Below are 10,628 nucleotides of genomic sequence, written 5' to 3'. Positions count from 1 at the left end.
TTCCACGGGGGTAGCGTGGCCGAGCGGTCTAAGGCGCTGGATTAAGGCTCCAGTCTCTTCGGGGGCGTGGGTTCGAATCCCACCGCTGCCACTTTTACGCGAACCGGCTCAACCGGCTCGTTTTTACCAGTTCCCTGAGGGCCGCAGAGCGCTCCCAGCCTAGAATGCGGAAACCTGACCGTGGGCGTAACCGGCTCCGTCCTTAAAAAGAGGAAGCGAATAACCAGGAGGCTCGCCACTCTGTCCTGAAGAACTGGGTTTCGCGTTTCATGAACAGCTTTTACAGGGCCCGAGAGTCCGAAAGCCCACTTCCCTCCCCCGGCCTGGGCCCAGTCGCCCCCCAGGACCCCATGCCCCTCGCCTAGCACCCGATCCTGGCTCTGCCGGCTGCGGTGCTGGACCCTGCTGCCCTCGGCGACTTGGGCGCTCCGCCGTGCACTCCCGCCCACCCCTCACCCACCACACGTCGCCAGCGCGCCCCCACCTGGCGGCCGCCGCGGTTGCAGCCACGCCCCGCGGCCCCGGACGCTCTGGCCCCTGTGTCCCCGCGGACCACGCGGAGCGCTGCGGACGCCCACGCCGCTGTGCGCCGGGAGCATCTCAGGGGCGGCTGCGGGATCGGACGCGCGCGCGGCGGCGCTCGGGGCCCTTCCGGGAAGTAGGCATTCCCGCTCAGCGACCACCCGCCTCTTCGCGCCGCCAGCCCGGATGATGCCGAAGGCAGGTTCGAACCCGGCCCGGGTCCGGGCATGTGAAGCCGCCAAGGCCCGCCTGTTTCCCGGCCGAGCGCGCAGATCCGCAGCGGTCCGCGGGCTCCTCCGAGACCCCAGCCGGGACACTCGGCCGAGGCAGAATGTTAGGTGGAGGGCGGGGACGCAGAGCTCGCTCCGCAGGCCCCGGCGGCTCGGAGGCGGGCACCCTGGCTGCGGTGTCCGGGGACCGACTGCGCGCGAGCGGGGCTTCACTCCGGGGACCGACTGCGCGCGAGCGGGTCTTCACGGCTGCGGGTTCCACCGCACGCCGCCGTGCGGGCACCAAGGACAGCTCCGCTCTCGGGGCACTGTCGTCTGTCGGCCCCATGGCTTAGTTGGTTAAAGCGCCTGTCTTGTAAACAGGAGATCCTGGGTTCGAATCCCAGTGGGGCCTTGTTTTCCTCTTCCTGAAAAGCCAGTCCCTCCTTTCCCCCAAATTCTGATCCTGATCCGATTAGTCCTAAACTGTGTGAATAACAATCCCACCCTCAGAGGAAACCCTGGTAGGATTGCCACCCAGTGGTTCATTTTTTTCTCCAACAAATATTGACGGAGCTGTTCCGTGGCGTGCGTGGTGTGGACACCCTTAGATGAGAGAGCTGCTCCGTGGTGTGTGTGGTGCAGATGACAGAGCTGCTCCATGGCGTGCATGGCCTGGGCACCCTCAGGTGACGGAGCTGCTCCGTGGCAGGTGTGGCGTGGACACCCCCAGAACTTACTCAGAGCTGCCAACGCCCGCTCTGCGACACAAGTCCAGCTTTGTCGCCGGCCCCTGAGGAGCACCACACAGGCTAACGGTGCGTCCACCATACATGCAGTGGGACGTTCCCACGGCCACGCTTACCTTCAGAAGAGGACGGAGAACAATCGCAAGCTCTGCTAACCCTCACAAAACGAAGTAGGACACCCACAGTGCTGATCACTTAGAAGCTTCATTTGCCTGGTGGGCGCACGTCCAGGGCCGAAGAAGGAGCCGCTGAGGGGTGCTCGCAGTGCCTTCCTAGCTGCTGCCTGGCGGCCCTTCACCTGCCTGCGTTTGCACTCCACCACTATGGTGTCACCTCGGCCAAGAGTCCTGGCCACCTTGTATGGACCAGGCCCTGTTCCAGGTCCTGGGGTGGAGCTGGGTTTGTTCTGTTTAAAGTTTACTGTAGGGTGCGTGTGTTCCCTGGAGAGACAGTGAGAGAGACAGAGAACTGCGTGTGCTCCCTGGAGAGAGACAGTGAGAGAGACGTTTGCAGGAGGGAAGATGCCCTTCGCTCCCTATGGCAGTCCTCATAAGAGCTACACGCAGGACACAGCCTAGTTCTCATCTACAGGAGAGTGGTGAGGAGACTGGGGTGATTCCTAAGCTGGAACAGGGCATGGCAGTGAGAATACGTGATCAGACAAGACTGTCGACACCACAGATCTCACAGGCAAAGTATTAAGCTAAGGAAAAGCAGTTAAGAAAAATGTACACAGAAAAAAAGAAAAAGAAAAATGTACATATACACACGGGAATGTAAGATTTTGTGTATATGTATGTCCATGGGAATAAAAACCACCACATGCTGGATGGTGCTTACTTCTCTGGAGGGAGAGAATGAGGTTTTGGAGTGACCTATGGGTACAATTTTATGTTTTATTTTGTCCCAACTACCGACTCACAGGTAGTTGTCACTAATTGTGCTTCTAAAACGTGTACTATGTCGCCATCTAGTGGCGTAGTGGTGAAGGCAGCGGCTCCCACAGGGCTGACCGCATGGTTGAGGCCAGACTTGGCTTGAAAACCATGCTGGGTGCATGTGAGGTGTGGCCCAGCTCCTGAAAGGAGAAATGGAGGAGAAGGGGCGTGGTGTGACATTCTCCGTAGGGGAGCTGACAATATTCTGATGGGTTGTGTGTGAGGGTGAAGAGAGGTGTTCATGTTTCTGGTTTGGACAAGGGGACCAAAGAGACATTGTAAGAGGACCAGGTTTGGAGGAAGAACTCACAAGATTGGGTTTGGACATATTTGTTTGAAATGCCTTCGAGACATCTAAGTGTAGAATGACAAAAGGTCATGGCATTCAGAAAAAAAATCTGGAGATATAAATTTAAGATACATCAGCAAATAAAATTAATGTGAGATACCACTAAATTTCAAGAAAAATTTTGGAAAAGGTCCTTTGGAATGTTAAGTGGTTATAATCTTTTGGAAAACAACTGATAGTATCTATTACTAAAAATGCATATACTCTTCCTCTGAACAATCCTACTTGTGAGAATCCGTCCCCCAGAGGCCAGCAGACGGTGAAATGGTTACATTCCTGGTCTCCTGGTTAGCTGACCTAGGCTGGAGTCCTGGACCCAGAGGCTTAAAATTCATGCTGCCTGCAGGAATGTGGGTGCCCAAAATCCTGAAGAAGGGGAGGAGAAAGGAATGTGGTATGGCCATCGCCTTAGTAACTACCCTGCCATCCCCCTAGTAACTACCCCGAGGGGGGGATTTCTCACTTCCTGTATTTCTAAATTGTTTGTGCAGAGATCATGTATACTGTAGACTTTTTTTTTTGGGGGGGGGAGAGGTTTTTCACTATAGGGCGCGTGTGCTCGCCAGACAGACAGAGACAGAGAGACAGAAAGCGAGAAATCACCCCCCAAGGGGGATGGTCACACTGCAATCCTCCCCCATTCTCTTCTCGGGATCTTGGGCACGCACACACACACGCCCAGTGTGAGTTTTAAGCCACCGGGTCCGGCACGCAAACCTCAGTCGACTACGTGGGAGTCCAGCGACATAGCCATTGTGCTAACTGCTGGTTCCCAGGACTTTTTATTATGACAAAAACTAGGAACATTGTGGTCTGATCATTGGTAGTGAATTAACTTATTTATTTATTGTTGAGATTTTTGCTCTAGGGTGCGTGTGCTCACTGAAGCCACAGAAAGACAGAAATCAACCTCAGGATTTTGGGTGTGCACACAGGCCCAGAGTGAGATTCAAGCTGCCAGGTCCAGGATTCAAACTGTGGTGGCTCAGCACCTTAACCACTACGCCACCTGCTGGCTCCAGTAAACTTCTAAAAAACGATCCTGGAGGGACCACCAGATGGCTTAATGTTACATGGCTGGACTCCCACATGGCCCACCCCAGTGTGAGTCCCAGACCGGGATTCTTAAAACTCACGCCTGTGCCTGCGTGCCCAAAATCCTGAGAGGAGAACGAAGGGAATGGGCATGGAATCCTTCCCGGAGCGTCCTCCCTGGGGGGGTGATTCATTGCTTTCTCTGTCAGTGCACGCTAACCCTAACCCTATAGCAAAAAATCTCTCTAAAAACAAACAAAAAAACACACCAAGAAGTCATTAAAAATAATGTTTAAGAATTATTCCAAGGACCAGCAGTTGGCATAATGGTTATGTCGCTGGATTCCCATTTACTTGCCTGCGGTTCAAGTCCCAGACCCGGTGGCTTAAACTCACGCAGGTCGTGTGTGTGCACGTGTGTGCCCAGGATCCCAAGAGGAGAGTTGGAGGAGAAGGGATTGCAGCATGGCCATCCCCCCGGGGGTGGTTTTTCATTTTCTGTCTCTCTGGGAATACTGCAGTGTACAGAATAGAGAGTCCCTGCTCGTCTGTTTTTTTGGGGGGAAGGAAAGGCTGTTTTCTTTGCTTTTCCCAGAATCCTGATGGGGTGCAGAAATGGAGGGGAAGACTGCGGCGTGACCACGCCCCATATTGGGGCGCTTTCTCTCTCTCCTCTCTCTGGCGAATGCATGTACTCCAGCAATGGAAAACAAAAGGCAACCTTTTGTTCTGTTTAGTTCTACATATATCTAAATTTATCCGTAATGAAAAGCTAAAAAAGACAAACTATTTCCTTTAGAAAGTGGCACTACGCCTGAGGATGGGAGATCGGCCCCAGAGCAGGGAGCACCCAAAGGCTCTGCCCCTCGGAGGGTGCACTGACAGCCGGGAAGCACCCGCCCAGTGCTCGTCCGAGATCCTCGGGATCAGGACAGGCTGGAGAGGCATCCCGGAGCTCCCGAGGAAGAGGAGCGTGAGGTGGCCAGTGTGGGTACGCTGCGTGCACAGCAGCGGTCTTCCCGGACGACGGAGGCCACAGGCAGGATCCCGGCAGGTGGGCGTGCGGAGAGCCCCGGCCAGCGCGCAGCCCTCCGAACCGTGCACGCCGGCCAGAAGGGCGGGAGCAGGCCCGGCACGTGCGGCCTGGTTGCCCACGTCCTTGGTCCCTCTCTCCCTGGTGTCGGGTCTGGGCACGCACAGACACGTGTCCGGCACGCGGGATGTGCTTTTAAAGTGGGTCGAGGGGGTCTGGACGGAGCACTGGGCTGTAGACTCCACTAGGCTGCTGTGCAGGCTGTCGCGTGGGGCGGTGGCAGCTACGCCGCGGCGATCTGTTTGCCGCTGGTCACTGCGCCGCGCGGGCCTCGAGGCACCACAGAGCGCGGAGGCCTCCGGGCTTCCTAGAAGGACCGCGGGCACGCGCTGCTCCACGACAGGCGCGCCGCCGTGACGCACTTCCGGCCTCTGGGCGTATTCGGGCTGCGGGTGAGCAGGACAGGGGACCGCACGGCCCGGCGCAGCGGCTCCTGCTCCCGCGGGGCCCGGGTGAGCTGCGCCCGGCCTGGGTGTGGGAGGGGCGGCCACGGAGCCGGGGCCGGGTCGGCGCTGCCCGCGTGGACGGGGACGCTCGCGTTCTCGGCGTCCGGTTCTGCGGATCTGTCGCGAACAGCAGCAAGGATGGCTTTAAAGCGGGCCTCCGCCTACGTTCACGTGGCCCCTGCTAGACGCCCATCAAAAACAAACCCGGACGGACGTACAGACGGCTCGCAGGCCCTGGCCGAAGCCCTTTCCCGAGTCCTCACTGCGTAGCGCCGAGAGGCAGGCGCCGTTAGTGCGCAGACCGCGCCCCAACTCCCAGGAGACGCCAGTGACCTGCCAAGGCCGCGCGGCCCGCAGGGTGTCCGGGCCGGCCCGGCCCACGCCGCGATCCCCTTCCAGCCTTCCAGCTCGTGGGATCCTGGTCACACCTCCCGTGGGCTCCAGCCTTGGCTGCTCGGTGGAGCCAGCCCGTGAGAGCACGGACTCGCAGTCTCCCTGTTACATTTGCTCCCAGACAGTCTCAGTCCTGACGCGGGTCAGGCCGCCGTCATCTCCGGATTACTGCCGTAGGGTCTCCCAACGTCCACTTTAAACGTCGTCCTTAACCCTGCAGCCAGTACGCCTTTGTCCGCTGTAAGTGAAGCTTTGTCACCCTCTGCCGGAAACCTCTGGGTGGTCCCCTCAGGAGGAGCCAGGATCCAGCAGCCTGTCGTGCCGTGCCTCTGCCTCTCTGAAATAGCGTGTCACTTAACATGAGTCAGAAACACAACGTCTTTTGAATTAGTGCAGTTATTGCATATATGCACATACGTTCATTATACATGCATGTGTGTTCTGGATCATAGCACTTCTTTTTATTGTTACCCAGCACATGAGCTGGCCAGAGAGACAGGGAGAGTAAAAATCATACCCCAGCGAGGTGGCCGTCGCGAGGTCCCTTCTCCAGGCTCCTCTCTGGGCATACACATGTGCCTGGCATAGTTTTCGAGCCACGGGGTCTAGACTTAAACTATGCAGTTGACCACATGAGATCCAGAGCCTTAACATCCATGCCACTGCTGACTCCAAAATATTTCTTATTGAGGGTTCTGGTCAAAGTTTGAAAGTCTCGGCCCAAAACTGGCGCTTAGAAATCACTCGGTTACATAAGTATGCCTTTGGAAATTGCCCTTATTAATTCTTATCCTGGCTAAGGTTCTGTAGAACTTGAAGAGGTCATGGTCTATCTCTTTTTTAGCAGAGATCTTACCTTACATAAAGCTGCCCACTCTTTTGATGCTCAAGGGGGTTCATAGGGAAGTTCAGGACATTAAAGCATGAGAAAGCTCAAACTCAACCCCGGTTTAAAGGACTAGAACTTCTTTCACCGCCGTGTCCTGGGCCAAGAGCGTTGCAGTAAACTATGCTAAGGTTTTTTCCACTGAGCGCTCAGGTCACTAGGTCCTCGTTTAGTTTTCCCATAACTCTTGCAAGAAAAGCAGCAGCAGTGGTGACCCACAGTCCATCCGTACCCACGCTGCCACTTCTCTGCCCTGCATGCCAGTCTGGAAAGATGAGGCACTCTGGTACAGGGTGAGGAGACTGAGGCCCGAAACCTGAGCCCAGGCCCGTGGAGGGGCACAGGGAAGGGGGTGTCCCCCAGATCTGCCACTGTGGACTCAGCCTCCCAGACCGGCACCAGTGCCTGATCCCTTCCATCACTGACCTTTCCTTGCCTTCCACCCTTCGTTTCATTTTCCTTTCCTGATTGTTGGCGCCATCGAGGGACCCCTGGGCCCAGGGGCCTGACAGCGTCCGCTCGCCATCGATGTGTGGAGCTGGGGTCCTGTCCGGTGCAGACTACTCAGGCGGCCATCGAAGTGTGCGGGTTTGGGCTTGTGTGGTTCCCACCTCTCCTGTCCCTGGTCAGGCGTTGCCGGTGCAGGGACTCCTGGTACCTGTTTGTCACTAGGTTTTCTGCACGTCATCTCTCTCCTCTGCAATTATTTTATAGATCTTGGTGTTTCCAGAGGAGAAGCTCAGGGGGAACTATCAGGAATAGATCCTCTTTCTGAACGGGGACGGTAAAATGGCCCTTCAGACAGTGGGACTGCCCAGAGGTCGTCTGGCAGTGAAGGTGGAGGAGACGGAGAGGGACCCTGTCTGTCCCCGAGAATCCAGCCTGTCAAGAAACCACTCTCCTACCAGAGAGCTCTTCCGCAGACGCTTCAGACAGTTCTGCTACCAGGAGACCCCGGGGCCCCGCGAGGCCCTGAGCCAGCTCCGCGAGCTCTGCAGACGATGGCTGCGGCCCGAGGCCCACAGCAAGGAGCAGATCCTGGAGCTGCTGGTGCTGGAGCAGTTCCTGAGCATCCTGCCCGGGGAGCTGCGCGCCTGGGTGCGCGAGCGGCGCCCCGAGAGCGGGGAGGAGGCGGTGACTGCGCTGGAGGAGCTGGAGCGGGAGCTGGATGAGCCTTGCCCGCAGGTGAGATGCTCGTTCTGGGAGAGATGGAGAGGAGGGAGTTGTACAGAGGGGAACAAGCTTGGGGCTTTTGTGTAACAGGAGAAAGCAGCGGAGGCGAGCTTCCCATGCCCGACTGGATCTGCAGTGGCTCTTCATCTCACCCTGTTTATTCTTGGCCAGCTTCTGGCCCTTCATTTTATATCCAGGGGCCCTGAGAAGGCCTCCTTGCAAGGTTCTCCCTGATATTTGGCTCTCACTGTTTCTATCTATCTATTTTATTATATTTTAAATAATTGTTTATTTAATTTTACTTATTCATTAATTTATTTTTTTAATTTGACCAGAGACAGAGAGAGTGAGAAAGGGACAGTGAGAAAGCAAGCCACCAGATCTGGGGCTCGAACCGTGGTTGGCCATGTGTGAGTGTCCAGCGCCTTAACTACCACACTACCTGCTGGTCCTTCTAATTATTTATTTTTAATTAAAGTAAATTTTTTTTAAAGGTTTTTGCTATAGGATGTGTACACTTACTGGAAAAAGACAGAGAAACAAAGAGGGTGAGACAGCACCCCCTCAGGGAAGATGACCAGGCCACAGTCCCTTCTCCTCTTGGGATTTTGGGCACACATGCACATGCACCCTGTGTGGTTTTCAAGCCACCAGGCCCAGGGCTCAAACCATGGTCAAACATGTGAGAGTCTAGTGCCTTAACCACCATGCCACCTGCTGGTCTCTCTGTCTTTAACCCCCACCAGGTCCTAGCCTGTGCACATGAACAGGAAGAGTTTGCAGAGGAGACAGCAACTCGGGGAGCATCGTGGGGCCAGGTCCACACCTGGAAGGAGCACTCCGTGCAGGAGACCGGTGAGGGTCAGCGTGTCTCAGGGAGCCAGTCAGCACGTTCACCCAGCGGCTGTGTCTGCCTGGTCACGGTGCTGAACAGGCCACATGACCCGGTTCTCACGCCCCGGCTCTCGCGGCCCTGGCTCGGTCCCAGCTCTGTCCACGGGGAGGGTAAGGTGGGCCAGGACATTCTGTGCGTCCTCTCTCAGGCCGGCGTGGCTGGCCTCAGAGTCTCAGCAGGACAGTGTGCGTCCCTCCCTGGCCCGCTCCTGCCTCTGTGTCTTCTGTCTCTGGAAAGACCACATGTACCCTCATGCCAGCACGCCACGTTTTGTGTTTCATGTTGTCTTTCATGTCATCATTTCAGATGACAAGGCTGGGGCTTGGAACGTGGAGGTGGCCCCAGAGAGGGGCATCTCTGGAGACGGAAGGCCCCTGGGAGACATGCTCGGAAGCCTGAATGGCGACCCCGCCCCGATGCCCAAGTGTGGAGACACCCACGGGCACGAGGGCAGGCTGGGGCGGCCGCGGGGGAGCTCACTGGCCGAGAGGCCCTACGCCTGCGGTGACTGCGGGAAGAGCTTCACGCAGAACTCCATCCTCGTGGAGCACCAGAGGACGCACACGGGTGAGAAGCCATACGAGTGTGACGAGTGCGGCCGGGCCTTCAGCCAGCGCTCCGGCCTGTTCCAGCACCAGCGGCTGCACACAGGCGAGAAGCGCTACCGGTGCAGCGTGTGCGGCAAGGCCTTCAGCCAGAACGCTGGGCTCTTCCACCACCTCCGGGTGCACACCGGGGAGCGGCCTCACCAGTGCGCCCAGTGCAGCAAGAGCTTCAGCCGACGCTCCGTCCTTGTGAAGCATCAGAGAATTCACACTGGAGAGAGGCCATTTGCCTGTGATGAGTGTGGCAAGAACTTCATCTACCACTGCAACCTGGTCCAGCACCGCAGGGTGCACCCGGGCGCTGGCTCCAGCCGGGCCCTCCGAGCGGGTCACCAGCACGAGGCACGGTAGCAGGCACCACCTCCACCGCGTCCCTGAGCCAGTGGTGGTCTGAGCCCAGCATGGGAGGGACGGCCAGGTCCCCGAGCTTCAGGCCGAGAGCCCAAGGTTCGTGTGATGTCAGATTCTGTGTGAAAGCTTGGCCCTGCAGCCCTGAGCATGACTTCATGTGCTGATTTCACCGTTCATGATCTGCACACCTGTCTCACCTGTGGGGGCTCTCCAATGCACCAGGTCCTGCACACCTGTCTCACCTGTGGAGGGCTCTCCAATGCACCAGGTCCTGCACACCTGTCTCACCTGTGGAGGCCCTCAAGTGCACCGGGTCCTGCACACCTGTCTCTCACCTGTGGGGGGCTCTTTAGTGCACTGGGTCCTGCACACCTGTCTCACCTGTGGGGGCTCTCTAGTGCACCGGGTCCTGCACACCTGTCTCACCTGTGGGGGCTCTCTAGTGCACCGGGTCCTGCACACCTGTCTCACCTGTGGGGGCTCTCTAGTGCACTGGGTCCTGCATGTCTGGTCTCATGCTTACATGTTCCTAGGACAGTGCCCTGTTACTAAACCACTCAAGCATTAGATATTGCCAAGCATAAATTACAAGCTTTGTTACTGGGGTTCTGCTTTAGGCTCAGGGAGCCCTCCCAGCTGCGTTCCCCACTTGGAAGGGCTCGTCCCACTACACTTCACTTGAAGCACTTTATTTTTGTAATTTTTTTTATAAAGAGATTTTTGGTGTAGGGCACATGCGCTCACCCAAGAGACAGAGACACAGAGAGAAAGGGAGAAATCACCCACCGAGGGATTGTCATGCTGTAATCTCTGCTCCTCCATTTTTCTCTTGGGATCTTGGGCATGCACACACACCTGGTGTGGGTTTTACGCTGCCAGGTCCAGGACTCAAACCACGGTCGACTATCACACCATCTGCTGGTCCCCTGTAGTGTTTTTTCTTTTTCTTTTTCTTTTTTCTTTTTTTGAAGAGGTTTTTGCTAT

General features: G+C 56.8%; 1 protein-coding gene and 2 non-coding genes across 3 annotated transcripts; all 3 read left to right on the top strand.

Annotated features, from left to right (window-relative positions):
* The first annotated feature begins 9 nt into the window (after positions 1 to 9).
* Positions 10 to 91, top strand: TRNAL-AAG (transfer RNA leucine (anticodon AAG)). The gene has a single exon. It is a non-coding gene; the product is annotated as a tRNA-Leu (tRNA).
* A 981-nt stretch (positions 92 to 1,072) lies between these two features.
* On the top strand, positions 1,073 to 1,146 carry TRNAT-UGU (transfer RNA threonine (anticodon UGU)). The gene has a single exon. It is a non-coding gene; the product is annotated as a tRNA-Thr (tRNA).
* A 4,130-nt stretch (positions 1,147 to 5,276) lies between these two features.
* On the top strand, positions 5,277 to 10,424 carry ZSCAN23 (zinc finger and SCAN domain containing 23). Its single transcript, XM_027766023.1, has 4 exons — positions 5,277 to 5,974; positions 7,335 to 7,805; positions 8,540 to 8,648; positions 8,995 to 10,424. Exons 2-4 carry the CDS (start codon positions 7,410 to 7,412, stop codon positions 9,642 to 9,644), a joined length of 1,155 nt encoding a protein of 384 aa, XP_027621824.1. The 5' UTR covers positions 5,277 to 5,974; positions 7,335 to 7,409; the 3' UTR covers positions 9,645 to 10,424.
* The last annotated feature ends 204 nt before the right edge of the window (positions 10,425 to 10,628 follow it).

The sequence above is a fragment of the Tupaia chinensis genome, unplaced genomic scaffold (assembly GCF_000334495.1).
Source record: "Tupaia chinensis unplaced genomic scaffold, TupChi_1.0 Scaffold140356_1, whole genome shotgun sequence".
Lineage (NCBI taxonomy): Eukaryota > Metazoa > Chordata > Mammalia > Scandentia > Tupaiidae > Tupaia > Tupaia belangeri.
The sequence above is the reverse complement of the archived record's forward strand: the minus strand, read 5'-3'. Positions and strand labels throughout refer to the sequence as shown.

What these genes read in the sequence shown, in the direction of transcription:
- ZSCAN23 (XM_027766023.1), top strand. Translation starts at nt 7,410, where the DNA reads ATGGCCCTTCAGACAGTGGGACTGCCCAGAGGTCGTCTGGCAGTGAAG. An exon ending in TGGATGAGCCTTGCCCGCAG is followed by an intron (nt 7,806 to 8,539) that starts GTGAGATGCTCG and finishes AACCCCCACCAG; the next exon opens with GTCCTAGCCTGTGCACATGA. An exon ending in GCACTCCGTGCAGGAGACCG is followed by an intron (nt 8,649 to 8,994) that starts GTGAGGGTCAGC and finishes TCATCATTTCAG; the next exon opens with ATGACAAGGCTGGGGCTTGG.